This window comes from Ascaphus truei, chromosome 5, assembly GCF_040206685.1.
Source record: "Ascaphus truei isolate aAscTru1 chromosome 5, aAscTru1.hap1, whole genome shotgun sequence".
Taxonomy (NCBI): domain Eukaryota; kingdom Metazoa; phylum Chordata; class Amphibia; order Anura; family Ascaphidae; genus Ascaphus; species Ascaphus truei.
In genome coordinates this window covers 302,905,803-302,931,095 of record NC_134487.1, presented here as the reverse complement: position 1 = coordinate 302,931,095, position 25,293 = coordinate 302,905,803, and the positions used below count along the sequence as shown (strand labels likewise).

The 25,293-nt window shown below is 42.9% G+C and overlaps 1 protein-coding gene across 23 annotated transcripts in view; it reads left to right on the top strand.

Annotated features, from left to right (window-relative positions):
* The window catches only part of PLEKHA5 (pleckstrin homology domain containing A5), a 196,052-nt gene that overhangs the window by 35,118 nt on the left and 135,641 nt on the right, over nt 1-25,293 (top strand). The window contains exon 4 of one of the 23 annotated variants that reach the window (XM_075602994.1): nt 24,064-24,151. The exons of the other annotated variants lie outside the window; for them this stretch is intronic. Within the exon in view, the coding sequence (XP_075459109.1) occupies nt 24,064-24,070 (7 nt within the window). The 3' untranslated portion in view covers nt 24,071-24,151. Of the gene's footprint in view, nt 1-24,063; nt 24,152-25,293 lie in introns of those variants that run through there. 23 annotated transcript variants of the gene reach the window in all.

The following is a 25,293-nucleotide window of genomic DNA, read 5'->3' as shown; positions in this document are numbered from 1 at the left end:
CCCACACAGTGACCCACTGTCCAATCACCACCTTATGCACCTTGGTGCAGTTCCTTCAAAGTACAGGGGTGCCCTGGGCACCTAACCACCCTGGTGACAGCAGGTGCCAACTCACCCCAAAGTGTGTGGTCGCGCTACCCACAGGAAGTGTGTATGATAGTTGGTGCACTTGTTGGGATGCGATACCTGCTGGGTGCTCCGGTACCACCAACTGATGAAAGGGGCCTGTCTGGTCCCACGCCGTCATCGTTGGCAATGGCGTCCGCCTCTACACGGGGTGGACTCTGGTTGGAGTGTCCCACCGTGAAGAGTCTTTGTCTTGCGGTGGTGGTTTAGTCCCAGAGCACAGGCCGCAAGGACTGCGTGCGGCATCTTGCTGTGTCCCTAACTGATGGGAACTTTCCCTAACGCACCCACAATCTCATGAGGAGTTGGGGCCTGAAGGGGTATCTAGGCCTAGTCTCGGGGCCACTGGCACCTGAGACACTACCTTACCCTCTTCTGTCCAGCTCCCGACTGGCGTCACTCTCATGAGGCAAAAGTAGCAATTTCCCCCTGCCGAGAATGCTGCAGCTCTATTGAATGTTCCATGTGAATGCAGCCCTTGAGACTGCTGGGAATTGTAGTTCCCCTGTGGAGTTATCTCTAACATGGCTGCTGCTCTTTTAGCCCTACTGCGCATGCGCACCACTCTGTAATGGCCGCTGCAACCTCGGGTGCCATTGGGCATGCGTGGGATTTTCGTTGCGCATGCTCGAGTTTCCAAAATCGTAGGGAGCCGCCGCGGACCTCGGGCAATCTGCTCGCCATTCTGACTTCTCTCAACTGCCTGGTCACAGCGGAGGTGAGGGGGAGCCAAGGGGAACCCCGAGGGGGACCTGGCTATACATACATGCATACGTCACTGGGTTCTGTAAAAGAAAAATGTAAACGCAGTAAATTCTAATACCACTTTCCAGGGGTAAATCCGTTGCAGGCCAAATTTGTTATGGCTGACACTTTTTAAACCACCTTTTGCCTTTTCAACAGTCTTAAATCTTCCCTATGATTTGTAATTTTATGTTTTTTCATTTTTTTTTCAAAATACCTTTTTTGAGGAGTAAATAATGATATTAAACTTTGAGGACAAAAACACACTTTCCACTTGTTTGATGGCTCAAACACTACAATGCACAGGTATGTCCCCACAGATCTTTCGTGTCCTTACCCAAAAATTGAAGAATTTGAAATATTCTTTCGGCTTCTAGAAGATGATCTTCTGAAATCCTGCAGTCTGGCTATGTACATGTGGCAGGCTCTTCACATGCACTGCCCAGTAGTCCCTGCTGCACACTACTTAATGTATGAAGTCATTTTCAAGTTACTGGAGTTTCCGTTGATAATTAACCCTTCTTTCAGTGTTTGTTACCCAAAGCTAGCGGTGTGCATCGTGCTATAGTGGTTTTTCTCCGTACCTAGTGAATGAGATCTGTGTGAGCGCTGTGTCCAGAGTCGCCAACCTCCCGGTCCCTGAAAAATAAGTGTTGCTGTGCATGTTGATACCAAGAAAGACTTAATTCCAACTGTTGAAAGCTCTTTCTGTGAAGTATTGTATAAATTGCTAGTATACTAGTCTTGACAGTTCTGCTCTCATTCTGTTTGTTTGTCTGCCTATAATGCTATCAGTACTATCCCGAGTTAATACCGCTCCCATCAGATGCTCCCATACTTAGTTTCTAAAGCTTAGATACTGGATTACACATCCACCACCGGAAAGCTTATCAAAATAGTTTATATAGCGTCTTTAAGCAAAAGGAGCGTTGGTGGATAATTTCCCCATGCCTGCACTCTACACAACTCTTCTAGTTTAAAAAGAGCTATTCAAAAGTTGCTATAAAGGTTCATTTGAAGTTGACCGATCCTTATTAGGTGCAGTAGATATGACGTATCGCTTGTCAGAGATGGGTAGCTGTACAAATTGGTGACGCGCACAGGCCGTATTCTCAGAATAACTTAAAACATCCTGACCTCCTTTCTGTTATGAGGCTGCCTACATGTGTACTATATATACGCCTTTACGGTGATCCTGTGAGCCAGTCTGGCTAGTGACCCTGTAGGATTGCAGTGGTCTATTTGTGCATTACGAAATGATAAACTATGCAATATTGAACCGCATGCATTTTAATTAACAGTGCACCTGCACATCATACAATTCTCCCTGCTGCCAGGGCAACCTTGCTCAGTGTCTCACTGTCCTAAGCAGCAAATGTTGGCAGGAATTAATTTTTGCTTGGAGCGGTTTTTCTTGTGCATATTGCAACAAGTCTATGAAGCAGGGACGGCTGTGTTTATGCATTTCAAACACGTGGTCTCAATCATAATGAAATGAATACATTAATTTTGCAGATCTTTAATAATGCAGTGTATGGGATCATTTTTTAGCACTAAAATCATACACTGCCATCATCCTGCGGTGCTGATATATTGAGCTCATACAACACTGCACATTAGTGCTGTTGCATAAAGTGATTTTACCATCATATTCATTTTAAGTATATTGGATGGTAGAAAATGTTAGTTTTGTTAGTTTTTATGTGTATAATTTATATCGGTAACTGCCGTGTATGTGCCAGTTTTGTTTCGTGCACATTGGTTATGGAAGGTCTTGTATAGATAATGCCTAGAACCCTTTAGTCAATACAGGGCTATGATGCTTGTTCGTGTTTTAAAGTTACAACTGTGCGATTTTTATCTCACATACCCTTTAACCACAAGATCATTTTTCTTTCTACCAGTTGGATTGACTACTTCTGTCTTTCTTTCCCCTCCCCCTCCCTGTTAAATAATTAGCAGAAATGCTGCTTCAACAATTATGAAGTTTCAACTCAAAATGTTGACAGTGAATGTAGTAACATAGAAGGTGTTCTGCAGCAGGATAAAGTAATACGCTGTTAGAACGCTACACGGATATCTGCTCGCTCTCTATAAAGAAAATAGAGCGCTTTACATAGAGGAAAGAAACGTGTTATGAGGTTTTGTTGTTCATACTTTCTGTCCCTGTTGTATTCTCGCCCCCAGCGAATGTCTGTCAGTGCAGCAGAAGAGGACCAAAGAATCAAATATCATGTGACCAGGCAGTCACTAGATGCAATTGATGCACTGCTAGAGAGAGGGCAGGGCTCAAAAAGGGGTGTGTCAGAGCCTGTTTCAGACGAGGAAGGGGCTGTGACTTTGTAATTGGTTTCTATAGAAACAAATGCTTGTTAAATTATAATACATTAAAAATGTAATTCAGAGTTGTTTAAAAAAAATGCTACAAGTATTTTCTCATAGTACGGAACTGATTTATTAAAAATAAACCACAAGAACAATAACAGGATATTGGACTGCAGCTTTAAGAGTTGAATTTTAAAATAACTGATTTATTTATATGAGAAACTCCTGTAGATATTGCTTGAATTGCTTGTATAATATGGGTATTGAAATGTTATGAAGTCACTGATTCTTACTGGTGGCCTTTAACAGAGAAGTCCGTAAGCTATGAAGCCAGTTCTCCAGGTTTTGAAATCTTTGCTCCATTTACTTTAAATTGAGGTGTTTCAGCATATTGCATTAAATCCTGTTTATTTTTTATCAACATGGTACACAAAGCATAAACCTGAGGTTTCGAAAGCTAAGTGCACTATAATTTAATATATGAAAAGCTCCACTAAATGTTATTGCAACTTTCATCGAAACTACTATTCTGCTTAACCAATAGAACACTACTGTGTCTGTGTGTGTGTGTGTCTGTGTGTGTGTGTCTGTGTCTGTGTGTGTCTGTGTGTGTCTGTGTGTGTCTGTGTGTGTCTGTGTGTGTCTGTGTGTGTCTGTGTGTGTCTGTGTGTGTCTGTGTGTGTCTGTGTGTGTGTCTCCACTGGGATTGGAAGGACGGGGAAGAAGACAACAGGTAAATGTAGAAAAAAAAATCTTTCGTACATAGCAGCAAAATTCCAACTTTTCGTCACCAAGTCAGGAGACTATAAATAATAGTCATTCAGAATATTGCAGGCTGACATTTCTTTGTACGGTTAACATTTTTTTTTTTAACGTTTTCTGTTTAAATATCCAGCTAACAGGCTGCACTTGTAGGGGATCCACGTCTCACAGGCTCCTCAAACCTATTACAATGCAGTAACACCGGCACTTAGAGAAGCAGAACATGTGGGAAGCAGGGGTCTCCGGAGCTAAACCCCATTCATTTCAGCTCTGGGGACCCCCTGCTTCCTGAGACACACCTCCTATAGGGGGGGCCGGTAGCAGCTCTGCAGGTTTAAAGTTCCTGCATCATGTGGACCTAATGGGAGCTACAAGGGACGACGGCACGATTTCCTATCTGCCTGTGGGACATTTTAATCTGCCATTTCGATAGCCCCACACAGCCCAGCTGGAGATTCTACCAGCACCCCTACAGAGGCAAGTATCCCAGGAAACAGGGGGTCCCCAGAGCTGAAATTAACAATTCGGCTCCGGAGACCCCCTGCTTAAAACCTATAACTATATAAAAAAGTAAAAGGAATGCAGGATTGCTGCTTTTAAAACCCTGTACAAATAAATCTCCTTGTTTTTAGGCTGCGCCCATGCTTCCGATGACCGCACGAAGGCGCGCTTGTGACTTCTCCCGCGTTTAGCGGCAGCGTTTTCTGGCCAGGCTAGACGCGATGGGGAGGAGGCGTGTCTGGGGCATGGCCGTGATGTCACGGAGTTGGTTCGTCCCTCATTGGGCGAACCACTCGTGACCTGGTCGTCGCGCCTTTGAACCAAATTTAACTGCTTCCTCGCGCGGTCCATGGCCGCGATCATTGCCTTAAGACATTGTGATTGCACCGTGCACGCCTCTGCGCGGTCTTCGGGAGCATGGACGTAGCCTTATAATCGCTATTCAAGGTACATACGCAAAGTAAAGCTAAGCCTGTTCTGAAACCTCACGGTGTCTGGTGTACAGCCAGATTTCTGCGTCACAATGCCAACGCAGTTCTTCATTTCAAGCCAGTGGAAGACCATGACCTTTGGATAGGTTACTACTGCTTCTGTACCTCCCTTGATCCAGGCTTGGCTGAGTACAGCAGGATAAACAAAGGGATATTCCTTCTAACACTTAATGGTCATAACACGTTACATTGAACATATTGATATCTAGGGGAGTACACCTGCAAATAAATGCTTGGATATCCCGTAGGTGCGTTACAAAGTGACGGTTTGTTCCCCACTTTGCTGTGTATGGTGGATGAATTGTTACACAATCATTCCTTGTAATTCTGTACACAACCTTATTGTGTCTCACTGAAGAGAAATGTGTATAGATTTGTCTCTTCAGCAATATTTCTGAAGAGCACTTATTAATCTCACGGAGTAATAAAATAGCACTGGTGTGGCTGACAGGAAAAACTTGTTGGTTCAGTTTTTAGGGCTAGTACTTTGCTGTTGCCTGTGAACCATTCCCCTCTCATGCACGCTGCACAGCGGCCTTGCCCTTTCTGGCAACAAAAGAAACTCGTGTTCTGCTTCTCTTATTTTCTTTAAACCAGCAATCTGTGATAACCAGCGCAAATCGTTCCACAAATTGAAAGTAAACGGCTAATCACTACATTTTAATGTTGTGTATCCTCGCTTTTTTTTATATAATTTTTTTTATTAAGTCCGTATAAAGATGATTTTGTTCTGATACTTTGGCTGGAAACATTTTCTTTTCTTTCATAGTTTCCGGACCATAAGGTGCTGTAGTAACACATACAATTAGTTTTGTCACTTCCAGAAGGGGTCAGTAAAAGTACTAATTGGGACGTTGAATGTTTTTCCTAATGTGAATATTATGGTAAATAAAAATACATTTTCCCTGTTCTAATCCATTCGAATAGTTGTACTGCATCTAACAAAAATCTGTTTGCTTAGGAAGGGGATGATATGCGCCACACGGACAGATGGGAATAAATCAACTTCTTTGCGGTCTCGGCAAATGCAATTCTGCCAGTCCCACGTTCCCCACGAGCCCTTTGTTCTTTTGTTGCTACTGACTCCGATCACAAGTATGTACTTGTAGTCACAGGATACAAGTAATGACCACGTTAGAATTGCTTATTGAAGACTTGTGTATGGCAAACCATGTGCAAGTTTTACCTTCAATTTCCTTGGACTCTCCAGAACTTTGTAAAACTTGAAACCTTTCAACTTCGGGTTCTTGGATTTCGGTCGTTTTGATTAGTTAAACTTTGATTTATCGTTTGCTTAACTTGTAAAGGTTTTCCTCCTCGGTGAAATTCCAGTGTTTGCACCAAAACAATTTATCTCTGTTTTCATCCTAGACACCTGGCTCACTGTGCGATCTTTCATATTCTTGTTTGTAAATAATATAAAACATTTTAGAGCTTGTTTTGTTATTTTAACCCTTTCCGTGCCCTACGTGCTGCCGCACCAGAGTGCCACGGTAATCACTGCGATCTCTTAACCCAGAAACGGAAGTCTTCCTCTTCAATTTCCCTGCATCCTGCGCTCCGCTCCATAAGCGAGGGGAGTGTCGGACCCCACGTGTTGGGAAACCCAAGGGGTTAAACATAATTGTTCTGTCCTGTAATATGCTTTGTACATTTAACGTGGTTGGACGCACTTTTTACATTTATCGTTAATTGCGTTGCAAATTTAGGGCTAAGATCTGATACGTTATGAAACTGTTGTTAAAATGTTGAACAAAGTTGTTTAACTGCCTTATTTTTATATAGATATTTTTTTATATTGCCACCAGGTATGTCTAAGTTTGACAGCATCTTTTAAACACAGCACCTAAGAGAGTAATTAGAAACGGCTTTTTTAATTAGGTTTTAATTTTTATTTTATTTCTGCAATAACCATGCGTGGGACGTACACTGTACTTCAGCTTTATTCACATTTTTACCTGAGTTTTAGTGCATTAACGCACTTAACGTTTGGTTCATTTAGAGACCAGGGTGGAAGTCCAGACGTATAGCAGTCCGAGTATAACACGCTAATGTCCTAACGTATAGCAGTCCGAGTATAACACGCTAATGTCCTAACGTATAGCAGTCCGAGTATAACACGCTAATGTCCTAACGTATAGCAGTCCGAGTATAACACGCTAATGTCCTAACGTATAGCAGTCTGAGTATAACACGCTAATGTCCTAAATAGTCAGAAATTAATTTTGCGTTCTGAGAATCTTGTTGTCCTAGATCAGGAGCGACCAACTCCAGGCCTCAAGGGCCACAAAAAAAGGTCAGGTTTTCTGTTTATCCCTGCTTCAGCACAGGTGAGTGTCTAAGGCCTCAGACATGGTCAAAAAGACCGTGCTGAGGGGGAACATTATCCCTATCGGCGCGGCTTTAGACGGCGCTTCCGCACGCGTGCGGAGGCGTGTGGAATTTCAGCCGACAGATCAATTTTAGTTTTCCCGCTGAGGGAAGCGCAGGGCCGGTCACGTGACTGCCAGAAGCCAATGGCAGTCCGAGACGTCGGCGCAGTGATGTGGTGCGCTAGGCCCGCCTCCCGAAAGCCTCCCACCCGGCACACAAGCGCGCTCGCTGGCGCTCATGCAGGGACGAGGAGGGCATGAGCGTCAGCGCTGCCCAGCGCTCCTCCCTGCACCATGTCCCAGGCCTACGGCTGCGGCCCCACTGGCGCTGACCACGCTCATGCTTGAGAGCGGTGATGTCACCAGCTCTCCAAGCATGCGCGCCGGGTGTCCTTGCTATTTCGGAAGCGCGCGGAGGGCATAGCGGGCAAATTGAGCGCGCTCGAAAGTTACCTTTTTTGTTTACCCTTTCGCCAAGCGTGTGTGCCCACGCATGAGCACGCACAGCGTAAGCGTGGATGTGACGATCCACATTGACTAAGGTAAGCGCGCCAAGCGCCAGCTGGAACTCGGCCTAAGACTGAGCCACTGATTGAGCCACGTGCTAAAGCAGGGATATCCTTAACCTGACCTGTTGGTGGCCTTTGAGGACTGGAGTTGACCACTCCTGATCTAGGAGAACCTAAACACATTACTAAACGCCACTTACTGTAAATCCCGTAAGCAGAGGCGCGCTGTACCAGCTTCTCAGGAAACACATGGATATTTGTACATAAAGCTTCGTTTTTAGAGCTTTATGCCTCTAACGTTGCAGCTAAAAAAATAAATATGTGACTCACAAACTAATGGAAACACCTGGTTGAGGCAGCCGAGTAATTGAATGTTTTCTTATTTGTGCCCTTTCTTTTTGGTGAAAGATAGATCTAAAGAGGAAAGATATAATAATAATAATAATAATAATAGCATGTTCTTGTATAGCGCTGCTAGTTATACGTAGCGCTTTACAGAGACATTTTGCAGGCACAGGTCCCTGCCCCGTGGAGCTTACAATCTGTTTTTTTTTTTTTTTTGGTGCTGAGGCACAGGGAGATAAAGTGACTTGCCCAAGTTCACAAGGAGCCGACACCGGGAATTGAACCAGGTTCCCCTGCTCCAAACCCAGTGCCAGTCAGTGTATTTTACTCACTGAGCGACATACTCTGCATATTCTGCTTTAGAAATATAAAGTGCGTGTGTCCGTGTGACACGATTGCCCGGATTCTGCTCGCAATGGCCAGTCTGCCACGCTTGGTAAGATAGGAAATCCCTTCTTGCAGCTTCCCACCGGGGTGGTTTTCGCTGCGGTCTGCTCAGCCAACATTGCTGCATTTTCAGGGGTTGTCGTGATTTGAAGCGCAGGCGGTCCTCTGTTATCCAACGGAATCCGTTCTGGAAGTAGCGTTGGATGGTGAAACCGTTGTAAAGTGAGTCCCATGTTAATCAGCTGTGGTAAGCGTCGGATAAGGCATTTTGGCGTCGGAAAACGTCCCCATGGATTGCATTGTGACATGTTGGATATGCCGTCCGTGATGAAGCGACGTATAACGAGGACCGCCTGTACCGTACATTGTGTGACTCCAAAGAGCCCCACTTTTTTCGTTTTGTAGTAGACCACATATGTGCAGCAGAACACACACTATTGTTACCTTCTAATCTATAGCAACACAAAGAATGTGCTTAGAAGCGCTAGTCCCTATCAAGGCTTTATAGTCAATATGCAACAATATGCAGAAGGTGAAATGATGCCAGGGCAGCCAGGAAAAACTGGTATGAACAACACCAGAGTATACAAAAAGTACAAATACGAACCAGCGCCCACAGGGATTAATAATGTCCAATGAGTCCAGAAGGGGGGAAAAAAAGGTCCAGTAGGTCCAATGAATGTGAAATCTCCAATCAATGGGTCTGTGACATGTGGACAGAAACAGAAAAAATTATCATAGTGTATACTGTTTAACAGAGACTACATGAAACAATTAAAACAAAGTACAAACAACATGAAATACATATAACACAGAAGCTGAAAAATAAAACTGATTATTAAAAGAAGAGTCTGCTGCAGCGGGTCATCAAGGGGTTAAAACCCAAAACCCTACTTACAGCAGGGCCGGATAAAACGAGCATGTGCAACCAAACAGGAACGGATGCCAGGTGCAGAGAAAGTCCTCCGTAGACGCTTGGGTGTGTGAGGTGGTGAATCGGACTCCCTCCGATATGCATGGGATTCCCAGAATGAACGCAGAATAATCTATAGGCCATGGCAGTTGTCACCCTAACTCCTAAAGGAAGGGAGGAGAGATAAGTGGCTAGTCACAACCAGGTTATCAGTTGATTAGAGTTACCCCTCGGGGTCCCTGCATCACAACTTTGGGGGGAAAGCAGAGGGCATTTTTCTTCACAGGTCACAAATAAGTAAAATCCACCATTTTAGGCAGACCGATATTGGTTTATTTAAATTTTAGGGTGAGGCATTTTGTGTTCAGAATCAAACTGTTCAAAATACTGGCAGCATCTGCACAAGCCAAACAGTATGAAGAGAGGCTATCCCGAGAGAGGGCTAAGGGGAGCGTGTGGAAAATGCAAATCTGTTACGCCAGATGATAACTAAACCACGTGTCATTTACTGGCTAGTGTGGGGTAAATTGGCGGGAAGTAAATAAGGGTAGGTACAGAATTGGCACAAACTGTACAGGAAGATGAAAGGTGGTGTTAATAATAATAATACAGTAATAGCATGTTCTTCTATAGTCCTGCTAGGTTTTTTTACGCAGCGCTTTACAGAGACATTTTTATATACACAGGTCCCTGCCCCGTGGAGCTTACAATCTGTTTTGGTGCCTGAGGCACAGGGAGATAAAGTGACTTGCCCAAGGTCACAAGGAGCCGACACCGGGAATTGAGCCGGGTTCCCTACTTCAAACTCCGTGCCAGTCAGTGTCTTTACTCACTGAGCCGCTCCTTCTCCCAGGTTCCCCTGCTTCACACTCAGTGCCAGTCAGTGTCTTTACTCACTGAGCCGCTGCTTCTCCCAGGTTCCCTTCTTCACACTCAGTGCCAGTCAGTGTCTTTACTCACTGAGCCGCTCCTTCTCCCAGGTTCCCCTGCCTCACACTCAGTGCCAGTCAGTGTCTTTACTCACTGAGCCGCTCCTTCTCCCAGGTTCCCCTGCCTCACACTCAGTGCCAGTCAGTGTCTTTACTCACTGAGCCGCTCCTTCTCCCAGGTTCCCCTGCCTCACACTCAGTGCCAGTCAGTGTCTTTACTCACTGAGCCGCTCCTTCTCCCAGGTTCCCTGCGTCACACTCAGTGCCAGTCAGTGTCTTTACTCACTGAGCCGTTCCTTCTCCCAGGTTCCCCTGCCTCACACTCAGTGCCAGTCAGTGTCTTTACTCACTGAGCCGCTCCTTCTCCCAGGTTCCCCTGCCTCACACTCAGTGCCAGTAAGTGTCTTTACTCACTGAGCCGCTCCTTCTCCCAGGTTCCCCTGCCTCACACTCAGTGCCAGTCAGTATCTTTACTCACTGAGCCACTCCCTCTCCCAATTAATCTTTTAGATGAAGATTTGTTGCAAAAGGCCAGATCTGATTTCTTAAACATACAGTTAATCTTGCAGAGCACGCCTAGCTTTGTGTACAATTTTGACAACATTCGAACAGATCTTCAAAGGGAAGAGTGAGTTTGAAATTAAATAATTTAGTGTGTGTGTGTGTGTGTTTGTGTTTTTTAAGCCCTTAAAATGGCCTGTCCGCTTTGGAGAGCCATGCCCAGAAATAAGTAGCAGGATGCTCCTAGTTATTGCCTTCTAATAATGCGTAGATGCCAATAATTCATTTCTTTACAGTTGTGTATCTTTTTAGCTGCATAGTTACTACCGGACAATATAACATGTATCCCCTGTACGTGGGGCTTACCTACTGTTAAATCTGGAATAATAGTGGGTGGGGCAGCGTTATGCCGTGTGACTTGTGGTCACACACACGTCGAACATGATTTACTATCAAATCTATAAAACCTTGGGACACTGATAACATTTCTTCTCCAGATGGGAAGCTGGTTCCCCATTTGGTTTAAGGGGAGAAACTGACTTCCATCTGGACATTCAAACTATATACCAATATATAATAAACGATCAAAGCGTATAGCAATATGTAATAAAACTTTCCAGTCCACTTGCATATTTGTGAGCATAAGAGCCGACGCTATTGCCTGTGTTTTTTTTTTTAATGACGTATAAAATATACATGTATAATTCTTTTTATAGCTACTCGGGTCCAAATATGCGAGTAAACAATCTTAACATACAAGCATTAAAAACTATTTGAAGAGATTATAATAGGTGCTCAACCTTTTTACTGCCGTACAAAATTTGTAGATTGTAAGTGTCTGACTTGCATCCTTCCTGTAACTGGTTGCCTGGCTCTCTCTATATTGAACGTTGTAGCTTGTCAAAACTCAGATGTTTGTGCTGAAGGCATTTTGTTCCGAGCGTGTAGCCCGTTTAAGAAGATGTGTTGTCCCGCTATGTATGTGGTAAAACATTGCATCTTTTTCTGTACTTTAGAGGCCGTTATTTCTTTTTGCGCCCAGAATGTCTTGTCTACATCTACCATGTGTTAATTAAGTAAGTTAATATGTGTTTCAATAGGTAAGTATAGATATAGGACAAAGTATCTGTTGTCTAAATTTAGCATAGGTTGAACTTGATGGACCTATGTCTTTTTTCAACCTCATCTACTATGTAACTATGTAACTATGTAAATGAAGATATTGGATCAGAATGGGCATGTCGGAGATAAATGAGATCAGGGCTCAGTTATAAAGATTTCGGTGTGTTTGTGTCACTCCACAAATGATGGCTTGTGCATGTGTAGTTAAATTGCAAGAGTCTATATCACCCAGAACAGGCATCGGGACGTCTGTCATGGAAATGTGCTGAAGGAAGAGATACAGCTCCACGTAGGTAAATAGTGTCCTTCTTATCCCTGATGAAGGTGCAGTAAGTGGACCGAAATGTTGGATTATGCGGACTCTTAATACACTTATTACCCTATTTAGCTACATGGTGCCGTAGTTCTTCATGCTGCACCTTTGCACGACCGATGTCCCGGTGATTGGCCTGTGTGATGTACACGTTTATATGGGAGCTGCCACAACTCCTTCCATACATCTGTATGTCCAGAGATTGATGAGGAGTGTTGTGTGGGAGGGACATTTATGTAGCACTTATTAAATGGGACCCGTGCCCCGTGTAAATTATTTGGGCAGAGTGGTCTGTACCAGGAGGTCAGCTGTTCTGTGCCCTAGTTTCAGATAATTGGTACAGATTCAGACGCATGTCATTTTCTAATTCTTTATTTTTGTCTATTCAGCACCCGCTCTTATTACATGTTAATCATCATTGACTACTTAAGTGATGTAATATACCGTACATTTAAAGTCCTCAACATTTGTTGGGGGTATCATAGAAGAATTCTGTATATTATTTTAATCTTCTTTACCAACATATTTATCCTGGACTATATTAAGGATGGAAGGAAACTAGATAGCAATTACAGTTGCTGAGTCTTGTCTATATAAATCTGCATTCCCCATTTATTAGTCCTGATACTATCTGGGCTAAGGAAAGCGCAGTTTGACCAACAGATTATATGGGCTGTTGGTGACCTAACAAGTGACTGCTGTACATCATTCAGGGATTAGAACTAGATGTAATGAGCGTTGCGAGTATTGCCGATCATTTTACTGGGAGTTCACACCTCATATCTCAAGCTCTTTTTAGTACTAAACTAATGTGTTTACTATAAACGGATAAAAACAAGGAAACTGTGTAGATAAGTGTTCAATCGCAATATTAATGTGAAAGTAGCACTTTTTTGTTACGGTGTAAAAAAGGTAGAGACCTTGTATCCCCTGGAGTGAAGCAGCCGCCTGGAAAAAGTAAAGCAAACCAAACGTTTAGAAGGAGGCGCTGTTTCTTTATTCGGGTACATGTGAAAGATGATGTGCTTCGGTGCAGTCCCGAGCAAACATTAGATATGCTTTGTTATTTTTCTTTTTTTGCAATATCCTTAAACAAATGTGACATCCTATCACAAAAGTGGAAACGGTCCTACAGAACATTTGAATTTGAGATACGATCAAGTAATTTTGTGACTTCAAGCGATGTGACTTTATCCTTGTTGGTCTCTAGCATTGTCTTTGCCTTTTATTAGATTTTCCAAAAATATGCATCGTCTCATGAATATAGAGCAGGGGTGACTAAGAATATCCCTGCTTCAGCACAGGTGGCTCAAAGCCTGACCTGTTGGTGACCCTTGAACTGGAGATGGCCATCCCTGATATACTGAGGGTGTGTAAATGACCAGTCAAAGCTTAAGTAATTGCCCTTCATAATCTTGTTTTTTTACATGGTTGATCACTGAAAAACAATATGGAACTACCAGGGTAATATCGCAATTCAATTTAAATAAGTATATTTTCTATAGGTTAAGAGTTTTTTTTTTGTTTTATACACTTTTCCACTTAAAGCTGCAAAACATGTAAATAGAACAAAAAAGTGTATATATATCTTCTTTTTTTTTTTTTTTAATTCGTTCTGTAGCATTAGATATTAGTGGTTTGTTTTAAATTTCACTCTTAATGCCATTTTTAATGAGTTTTAATATAATAAGCCTCCTTTAATTTCTATAGCTGGTTTTGCTCACCTCCCCACCAGTGCAAGATCTTTATAACACTTTCATGTTTGATCATTTGTTGCCAGTGTTCCCAACAGTTTAAACTGTAATAATAGTCAATGTTACCTTTTTGTAATATCAGGATACATTGTAGCTGCTGAGTTACATTGCCTGAAGAGTTGATTGAAACTGAAAGGCAGCCATTTCGTTAGGCACACAATCAGGATTTTGCACAGGAAGCATGAAGTTACATAGCTGGCATAACGGTATAATAAAATACTGGTGCATATAAAGAGAACCTCAGCCCTACACACTATAGTGACACTATCACGCGCTCTAGGGGCCCCGCTCTCTCTCTGACCTCTCCCTCCCCCCACCCCCCTGCTGTCGGCTTAAACAGAAGCCGGCAGAGTAATCGAGCAGCTTTTATAGAGCCGACCCCGGAAGTAAGAAAGACTTCCGGGTCAGACCACTAGAGTGCGTTCCTCACCTGCTTCCCTGCTCTGCCGGAGTCATGCTGCCGATTCCTCTGCCGGCCTAGCCTCTGTTTAAGGCCCTTTCCACCCACCGGTGGGCATTGGGGAGGAAGGGGGAGAGAGATGATAGGTGCTGATGATGATGGGGCCCGTGGGGAAATGGGGTGATGGTGGTGGGGAAAATGAGGAGGGGGTGGTGGTGGTGGGGGAGATGAAGGACAGGGGAAGAGATGATGATGAGGGAGAAAATGGGGGAGGGAGAAAGAATTGTGGTCAGTATTAATATTAATGGTGCCCTGAGATTCTAGTTTATTTATTTTTTGCCCGGGGCCCCGCGCATGTCTAGCTGCGCCACTGCCCCTGTTACATTGATTGGAGAACAATATATGTACTTCACCATGAGCGTTGCGCGCTGTTTTTTTCTTTTTCTCCTAATACCGAGGGGTGTTGAGCCATCCCTCTCTGCAGAACACTGCATATACACATTGTTAAGGTTGTGCTATTGACCGTTTCCTTGTTATTTACTATTTATATATTTTCCACGGATTCAAGTAATGTTTCTTTTTACTTGATCTCTAGTCACTGCACTATTAGCTGTTTGTTTCTCACTGGAAATCACTTGGATAATAGTTGCGCACTTTATCACTTCCCTTTTTTATAACAGGAGCACCAAACGATTGCCAGCTTAGGGAAGAATGTAGAATTATACATTGTCACACGCTTTACATATTAAAATAAGAAAAGAAGGGGGGTGTAGAATTTCTGCTTTGAGATTAAGAATAAAAATACATGCATTGTACATAAAGCATATTAAACCACAGTTTAGAGGAATTGTTACCCAACAAAGTCTGCAAAGGTTTTTAGCATCCTGCTTTTTCCTTCAATACCATTGATCCCTTCCTGTACCAATAGCACGGTATTCTCCAGTGAAGCCCCATCAGTTATTTTCTCTCTGTTCATTAGCGTATCCATGAAATGTTTGAAAGTTTCATTCATTTGCCGCAGGTTTTAGGCAGCTAGGTGTATGCCAGGGCAGACCTGGTGCTTTTCATGGCCATAGAAAAAAAGGAGTGGTTTACATCCCACTGTGGCCCATGTTTGCTTAGTGGTGCTACGCCACAAGACCCCTTCCGACGCTGGAAGATTCCTTCTAGCCCATTAATTTGCTCAATGAGCCAATTTGGGGAGAATGTTAGGGAAGCTCTTTGATCTGCTGATTCATGTCTCAATGCCTTTCATTATTTAATGTCAAAGCAGCCATTGTGAAAATTTAATGTTACAAATGGTATTTTTGGGTCTGTTTTTGTAGCAAGAAAAGACCTGAGATTAAATTCAATTTTGTTAACTATTCCAAATCATTGATGGCTCATTCAGTATGATTGATTATAGTCAAGATATACGAAACTGTGATCCCCCAGTCTCTGCAGTATGTGAATCAGGAACAGGAGTGGCCAACTCCAGTCCTCAAGGCCACCAACAGGATATCCCTGCTTCAGCACAGATGTCTCAATCAACAACTGAGCTGCTGATTAAGCCAACGGTGATTAAGCCACTGGTGCTGAAGTAGGGATATCCTTAAAACCTGACCTGTTGGTGGCCCTTGAGGACTGGAGTTGGCCACCCCTGATTATTGAACCTTTTAGAGAACTTTGCAAACAAATGTAGCAATTTTAGAGAATTTTGCGAATTAGAATATTAAACAAAAATGCAATGCACATTGACTTAATACGAAAAAAACAGGATAGGTAGCGCTAACTAGACTAATATGACAGGGTATGTGACTAGTTAGATATGGAATGATAAATGCACATTAATGTGATACTAGAACAATAAACCATATAAGTTGCAATGCAAAAATATAAGTGTCTGCTGTTGATACAATTCTGACCCGCTAGTCAGAAAATTACTGGATGTAAAAAGAATAGCGCCACAGATACGTATTCTTTTTACATTGACTTAATACAGTACTTTGCAAATTGCTTGCGAACTCTGACTCAAGCACGGCTTTTTTCGTGCCTCCAAAAGTGCAAATTTGCCTAGCTCGCAACTTCGTCCACGCTATTCACACATTTCTAGACGTAGTGTAATGATGTATTTACATTTCAGCATATACATTTCAAGCTCAACCAAAAAAAAAAAAATATTTCTCTTTTGCAGAGAAAATGCTGGTTACTAGTTAAGCAGAAAATAGCAATATTTGGCATATTGCAGTGACTGTCATGTGTAATCTTAAACTGAATTACTACTGCAAGTGGCTATGCTACTTTCCCGGAGCAAGACCCAGAGCCATGTATCACAGCAAGTATGCGGCTATGTTAAATTGTGCTTGAAGAACCAGCCCTGTGTGATGCTTTGTGTTGGGAATCACATTTGTTGCAGTGGATTCTGATGGCTCCTTTTGGCTTCTGCTATCTTTTTTTGTAGTATGGGGACACCCAAAAAATATTATTGGGTACCTGTATAAAAATGAATAGGCGCTGATTCTCCCTGGCACTTGTCATACACAAGTGGATACCAAATGCAGTGCAGCGGTTAACTAACCAAAGTACTTCTTGGGGTATGGGAGGAGGTGTCACTAGTCTTACTCCAGACGGGGTAAATGCTGTCACAAGGCTTTGCTTTGACAGGGTGGACTGAGATCTTCAGCTTTTGGTTGTCAATCTGTTTAGTGGTGGTGCCCCGATTAAGCAAAAAAGAAACTGGAATATCACCATTTGTTCCCAAATATACTGGCACCTGCCTTTTCTGTTGTGTTCTAATAAATGAGGATGAGAGGGGTGTTCTGATGCTTGGGCGACCCAGAACCTGCATGTCTATTGGCTGGGCTTTCTGCATTCTTTAGAAGACACACAAGTGAAAAGTAAATATATCAAACGTGGCGCTCAAAAATTATATCTATATATAAACAAGTGTAATAAATTGTGATACTTAATACAAACATAAATGGATGCTGCGTTAACCCAGTGTGGGGTCGTTCTCTCGATCCCGTGGACAGTGAAGGGGTGAAGATCGGGAAGCGCAAAACCATGTAAAACAGAAGAAAATTCCTGATGGTGCAGTATTGTGATTATTGTGTGAATAAATATTCAAGGTGCAGTGTGCTAAATACTCACAAGTATAGGGTGAGTATTGTTCCCATAAAGGTATCTTTAAATGACAGCCCGTCGGACCGTCAGACAGGTAAGTGGAGTGGTAAGTGCTGGAGACCCAATAACACAGGCTGAAGATCTCTGTGCAGCAGGAGGTGGGCAATGTGAGGGGGACACAGGAAAAGGGACTTAGAGGCTTCAGAGCCTATTCCTCAGTGTGTGTCCCCCTCAGTGCCTGAGATGTGCACTTTATCCCCCCCTCACTGTGTGTGTACTTCCTATGGAGGGTGGGGGGAGCCCCTGTGATCTCTCAGTCCTTCCCTGTGGGAGTGACCTGGATTCCCCCCTCAGGATGTGGGACAGACTGAGGGGGGAATCCAGGTCACTCCCACAGGGAAGGACTGAGAGATCACAGGGGCTCCCCCCACCCTCCATAGGAAGTACACACACAGTGAGGGGGGATAAAGTGCACATCTCAGGCACTGAGGGGGACACACACTGAGGAATAGGCTCTGAAGTCTCTAAGTCCCTTTTCCTGTGTCCCCCTCACATTGCCCACCCCTGCTGCACAGAGATCTTCAGCCTGTGTTATTGGGTCTCCAGCACTTACCACTCCACTTACCTGTCTGACGGTCCGACGGGCTGTCATTTAAAGATACCTTTATGGGAACAATACTCACCCTATACTTGTGAGTATTTAGCACACTGCACCTTGAATATTTATTCACACAATAATCACAATACTGCACCATCAGGAATTTTCTTCTGTTTTACATGGTTTTGCGCTTCCAGATGATCTTCACCCCTTTAGAAGACACACAGCCTGACAGTACTGCCGTACTATAAGGCGAAGATACAACACAGGAATTAGTTATAGATTATATGTTAACCTTAATTGGGGGAGAGAATGGATGCTGCAAGCTATCTTTGACAGTGGGGACAGGTCATTGTAACCTCAGTAATCTGCTACCACCCGCTTTAAATTGAGCAGCCCCTAGCTAATGTGCTGATTTGCCACAGTCTTCCTGCTTCAGTGGCTGCTGAGGGCTTTCAGTATCATTCAGAAAGCAAAGAATCAAAATGGATCACTTATAGCTTCAAGTTCCCCCTAGGGATTTAAACTTTATAAAGTCCCGTATAATGTGTAATTGATAGTACGTTAAGTACTGTGGTCTGGACATATTCAGCAGTTCCATGAGCAGGTATAATTAATTAACTGGTGTCTTCACATGTGGTAAACTTGATAGAAGTAAGGACTTGCGGTAATACGTGGTATTAATGGACTACTGGTAGGGGTATATGCACAACGGAGGTTACTTGAATTACCTCTGAAGCCCCTTCACCAAATGGAAGTCCTAACTCCGTCTCCGTTTTGTCCCGGTTAGTAGAGATGCAGCGTCTTGTATTCTGCAGTCTGTGCGGGAGCTGTATACTAAACTCCCAGTGTTTGGAGCCTCCACGCTGTTGTACTGCGGTCTCATGTAACGCTGCTCTGGATCTAACCGCCGTCTCATCAAGGGTTGGATGACATGTATAGTAGACACCGGAACCTGAATCCACGTTTGAAGCGCCACTGCAACAGGAAGATTTGCACAATGTAAAAGCTGTAGATTGGTTGGACCAATATCCAGACGAGAAGGGCACCGGACAATTCACCCCAAGTTAAAGATATCCCAGGTATGTTTTTTAAACATGTAACCCATTAAACTTTTTTTATTTTTATATCACCCGGTGAGTTGTCTGGTGCTCTTCTCGTCTGGATAGCGGTCCAACCAATTTACAGCTTTTACATAATTCAGAAAGAAGACTTGTAACACCATACCAGACAAATAAAAATAATAATAAAATTAAAAAGGAAGAAGAAATCAGCACTTTCATTAGGAGTCCTGTGCACAGGTCTGACGGGTGATTCATAAACACGTCTGCTCACACTACTGCAGTAATTGATCTAGAGCTGAACGTCAACATTGGGACATTACAGGAGACATGTTTGACATCAGCGGTCTCTCTTTAAGAGAAAAATGGCAAGGAAAGGCCTAGGAAGACGAGCAAAAACATGTGGTAGGATTTGCCATCAAAAACACCTTGATTTAAAATGGTACAACGATTTGAGGAGTATTCTAACCCTTTGTCTATCAACATCACACACCATAGTTACTGCTGTGAGTACAATACTTCAACACTGTACTCCATTTCAGGTGATCAAGATCAACTCGATGATGTGTTACTGTTTTATTGATAAGATACCCAGCATGGTGGATCTAGATCTAGGAGATTTCAACACCTGAGTTGTTGCTGACTGCGACATCTGGCCAGTCTGCCGTGGTCAAATAACGTGAGGAGTATAAATGGACAGGGCTTCTACAGCGCCGCGGTATGTATGTTACCATACAGTCACTGGTAATACCAACCAGCCACTTGTAGTCGGCTAAATGTGTTTACCCAGAGTCCCAGTGTGGTTTTAGGGCCTGTAGATCCCTGATCGAATATGAGGCTTTCAATCGGGCAAATTCAAGAAATATGTAGAGCAACAACAAGGTCAGTACAAACGATCGTCATCCCTTAAGGTTGGACGAAACATTTCACCAGCAACAAAGGAAAGGGTTCTTTACAATAAGGGCAGTTACAGTGTGGAACTCATTGCCCATGGAGATTGTGATGGCAGATACAATGGATATATTTAAAAGGTTAGGCCTCTTTTTAGAAAGGAAACGTATACAGGGATATACCAAATAAGTTAGGGAAGGATGTTAATCCAGGGAGAAATCAGTTTGGCAATATATCTGGCGTCGGAAAGGAATTAGTTTTTCCCATTATAAGACCTCATTGGATAATGTTTCACTGGGGTTTTTTTTTTTTTTTTTTACCTTCCTCCAAATCAATGTATTGTAAATACAAATATAGGATAAGTATCTGTCTAAATTTAACATAGGTTGAACGCTGCGGCCAGAATCACTCTACTCTTTCTTAAATTTATCTCGGCGTCTCCCCTGCTGAAATCCCTCTCCTGGCTTCCTATCAAATCCCGCATCTCACACTCCATTCTCCTCCTCACTTTTAAAGCTTCACACTCTTCTGCCCCTCCTTACATCTCAGCCCTAATATCTCACTATGCACCATCCCGACTCTTGTGTTCTTCTCAAGGAAGTCTTCTCTCTACCCCCTTTGTATCTAAAGCCCTCTCCCGCCTTAAACCTTTCTCACTGACTGCCCCACACCTCTGGAATGCCCTTCCCCTCAATACCCGGCTAGCACCCTCTCTATCCACCTTTAAGACCCACCTTAAGACGCACCTTCTTAACGAAGCATACGAGTAGCACCGTGGCTGATACTATACACCTGATACATAAAGCTTGGCCCCTTGCAGATGCACATATCAGAACGCCCTCCTACTGTCTCTCTACGTTCTTCCTACTTACCAATTAGATTGTAAGCTCTTTGGAGCAGGGACTCCTTTTCCTAAATGTTACTTTTATGTCCGAAGTACTTATTCCCTTTGTGTTATTTGTATTTGTTATTTATATGATTGTCACGTGTATTACTGCAGTGAAGCGCTATGTACGTTAATGGCGCTATATAAATAAAGACACTTGCACACAACTCGATGGACATGTCGTCGGGATTAAAAAAAACAAATTCAACCTCCTCTGTGGTGCAACGGTGTAACCTCTCGGTACCTTTCTGCTTGTCAGCCGTAAAAGGCTTATTCAAACTACTGGAGTAGATTTGGATGTCCACCTAAAGTACTTGTCATAGCTCGCTGTTCTCATGATGGTATGCATGGTACTGTTCACTGATATCAGAGTCCTTTTGAAATACAAAGCGGCGTCGCGCAGAACGCTGTTCTTGGCCTGACATTGAATCCCTGCTTTGAATATTCTTACCCCTCCTACCCATGCTTTAGATTTATCGACTGAAAGAGTTAAAGCTCGGCCTAGGACATTTGGCCGCAGCCTTTTTGCCGCGTGTTTTGCAGGGTTCTTAATGTTCTCCTTTATAGACCGCGCTGTGTAGGTAAAAGATCAACCGGGCATTATAAGGCTGCCTGCAATCGGGACACGATGACCGTGGTAGCATTCTCCTAGTCTTTTGGATTTATGTCCAAGGTGTGAAGTGCTTGGAAAATGTCAATTTTAAAAGGTGTTAAAGTTTCCGAAGAGAAAAGCATACAGGGGGAAAGAGATCTGTCTGCAAGCAGCCACTTTCAGGTGTCAGCAGTGCGCTGGCTGTCACTCCTGAGTGGGACGCTGGAGTCACTTCTGGAAATGCTCCTGCATGCTGTAATTAACAGCTCCATTTCTTTTCTCCTGTCTCGACAGATGCCAACAGCAGATCTGCGAGGCAGAGTTCTGCATTAATGGTCATTATAATGATTTTTATTTTTTTCTACGGCACCTTTTTGTTTGATATCCCAGATATAGGAAGAATGAATAAAACAACATTTTTTCCAAGGAAATGTTACCATCTTCTGTATCGGCTCCGTCACAGAGCGGCTTGCAATGCATCTTGCTCTGAAGGGGTTACAACAGGGGTGGGCAAGGGCCACCAACGAGTCCGTTTTTTTTTAAAGATATCCCTGCTTCAGTACAAGTGGTTGAAAACTGCATCACTTGTGCTGAAGCAGGGATATTTAGAAAACGTGACCCATTGGTGGCCCTTTTCAGAATATCCCTGCTTCAGCACAGGTGGTGCACTCTTCGACTGATGCCACTGATTGAGCCACCTGTGCTGAAGTAGGGATATCTTGAAAACCTGACCTGTTGGTGGCCCTTGAGAACTGGAGTTGGGGACCCCTTGGTTAGAAGCTCAGTGGTTGCCTGTACTGAAGAGATTGCAATGTTTGTGGCGCTGTAACATACAGAACGGTCTCCAGGTCGCATGCCGTGGCACTTGAATCCTGTGCCTCCTAGTTTCCAGTTCTTTCTGTCTGGCCACAGTGGTGACTATTTGCAGACCAGGCGCGGGCCTGATGGTAAGGCGGCAGCATTCCTGCATCTAGTCAACATTTCCGTGTACCAACAAGGAAACACCAAGTACCACCACGTGCTGCCATAACATGACTGTGTCAACCCAGCTGTCCGCTACCCAACAAGTCACTGGGGGGGACTCCTCACCCACCGTCCCTGAACCCCTCTCACGTTGCACTCGGTAACTCCTCTCCAGCACTCTGCTTTTAAGTATTTTTATTAAATGCGTAGAATATCGACATGTCGGTATTAATGTCGATTTTTATTTATTTTTTCTTAATGTTTTGAATATGAGAGAGAGCAGCACGCCACTGACAGCAATGTCTTGCCTAGCTGCTCTGTGTAAAAATAGGCCAGCCAAGGCTGGAATAAACAGGTCTTAAAGTAAAGGGGAAAAAAGTGTCATCCAAATAAAATAGTTTTGTGTGTTATCCCAGACAGTATGTGAACATGCAGTATTGAGGGAACCTCCTAATGCCACATATACAGGGGATTTTATCTGTTATCGCACCTCCTTGTTAACTGGAGATGTGTTCGTCTCCAAAGCATCAGATAGTAAATGAGCGAGCCGTGTACTCTGCCCACAAGTGCATCTCTTGCGCGTGTCTCGTTCCCCTTTGTGGAGCAGCACGTACCTTGGGATTATTGCATTACAATAAATGAAACTATATATACAAGTTTTTTTTCCTTTGGGGGGGGGGGGGGGGGGGTAATCCGAAATTCCACTTTTTGATCTGAAAATGGCAGCGATGGAATAGTAAAATATTGCAGTGCGTTTATCCAAATAATCCTGTTGGCCAATGTGAAGCTGTAGGCTTTGTTGTATGTTTATATTTTAGTAGCATCTAATGAGGACATCTGCAGGATTTTGGGAAGGACTACAACACTACCTCGTTTGTGTAGCACTGAGCATTGTCAGGATTAATTCCCATAGCTGGCCAGGGAGTTCTGTAACCAATGCCAGGCTAATTGGCTTCTCTAAACAAATCTAACCATGACAATAGCAAATATTCAGTTTCTTTAATTTTTGGTGGAAATTATGATTTTTATAAAAAAAAATTTTTTATGGGCGCCTGATTTTATCAGTTGCATCTTTTTTTTACGCTTATCTCCAATAAATCTCTCCTAGCACTTGCTATGAAATCCCATTTTAATATGCATTTAGATCAGACAAAAGGCAGCAGCGCGTAGAAATTACTCTCCCAAGTCTCAACATGTTGACATAACTCGTACTAATCATTTTAACAAACATGTAAGTGATTTGGTAATGATGTGGGTAAACAAAAAACACCCATCACCCAAATGAGACCCCTCAAACATGTCACTTTTTTGGTCCTAGGAGCAATTGCCCCTTTAATTGAAATGATAATATATATGTATTATCATCATCTCGCACAAACCGCAAAGCATATAACCATGACTGACTTGATACCTACAGTGTTAATTAATATTACCCTGTGGTTGTGCATGTCTCAAACTAATATTTATTTTTAATAGAGATTGAAAACCGTGAATATATCCGAACAACCCGACCCACAATGCATCTCTATACAGCATACAATCCGTATAAACTGTTTCATCGGAACCAAAGGAAATCGTGTCTATTCAGAAATGTGCACTTTTTTACATTTTTTATTTTGAGGTTTGCATGCATTTTTTTGTATTTTTTTTTACTCGTTATTGACCTGAATAAAAGCTGTAAAACGTACATTTTGTAAGTTATATGTAAGGGATATTATAGATGCAGTTCCATTTTTTTGTTGTTGTTAAAATACACTGTTGTTGCTAGTGAATATTGGAAAGGCCTTATAGACTAGTAAAGTTAGCTTTACATATTTCGCCCTGACACTATATACAGTACAAATGGTTTTATCCATCATTTTGCCAACCGTCAAGCTTTCGTATCAGGAATTTCTGATCTATCCCTATACAAATCTTCAATGTAGTAACAGAAATCCATGCCGACACTATCCTGAACCTCCAGATGGTTCCACGTATTTCCCAGTGCAATCTGAGGTTTGCCATGGTTTTATAGTAGTATTACTAATTGATTGGCGAGAATTTTTATTCTATTTTATACTTTATACGTTATAATTTATTGTAAATGTTTTTGAAAAATGTGTACTACAGGTATGTTATGGTATAAGGGGTTAACCGGAATTTTGCTGATACGGCCCCTCGTGTGCCGGATAACAAAGATTTTACTGTATATAGTTGTGAGCTTACCCATGGGATTTGATGCAGGGGGTCCCAGCCCCCATTGCCACTGTTGTGATATGCAGAAATACCTCTTCGTAACTTTTTCTGTGATCAGTTTAAATCTGGGTTTTCAGTTAAAGAAGGAATTCAAGCAGGGTTTTTTTTGTTTTTAAATAAACGGGGTGCCGGTATCTCCTGCAGTTTTAAAGCCCCCGGACACATGGGCCAATAGCAAACCGCACTGGATGACGTCACAGAGACTGAGAAGGATCCACGATGGATAAAATGCAGAGGCACAGCAGATTCAAAAGAGGGAACGTGGTGATCGAAAAAAAAAAAGTGTTTATTGATTGATAAAAAATATGAAAAGCCGAATACCGAAGCTGACACCAACGCGTTTCACACGCAAAGTGCTGTATCAAAGATGTTGGTGTCCGCTTCGATACTACTTTTCATGTTTATCAATCAATACACATTTTTTTTCTGTCACCACGTTACCTCTTTTGAATCTGATGTGCACCGGCATTT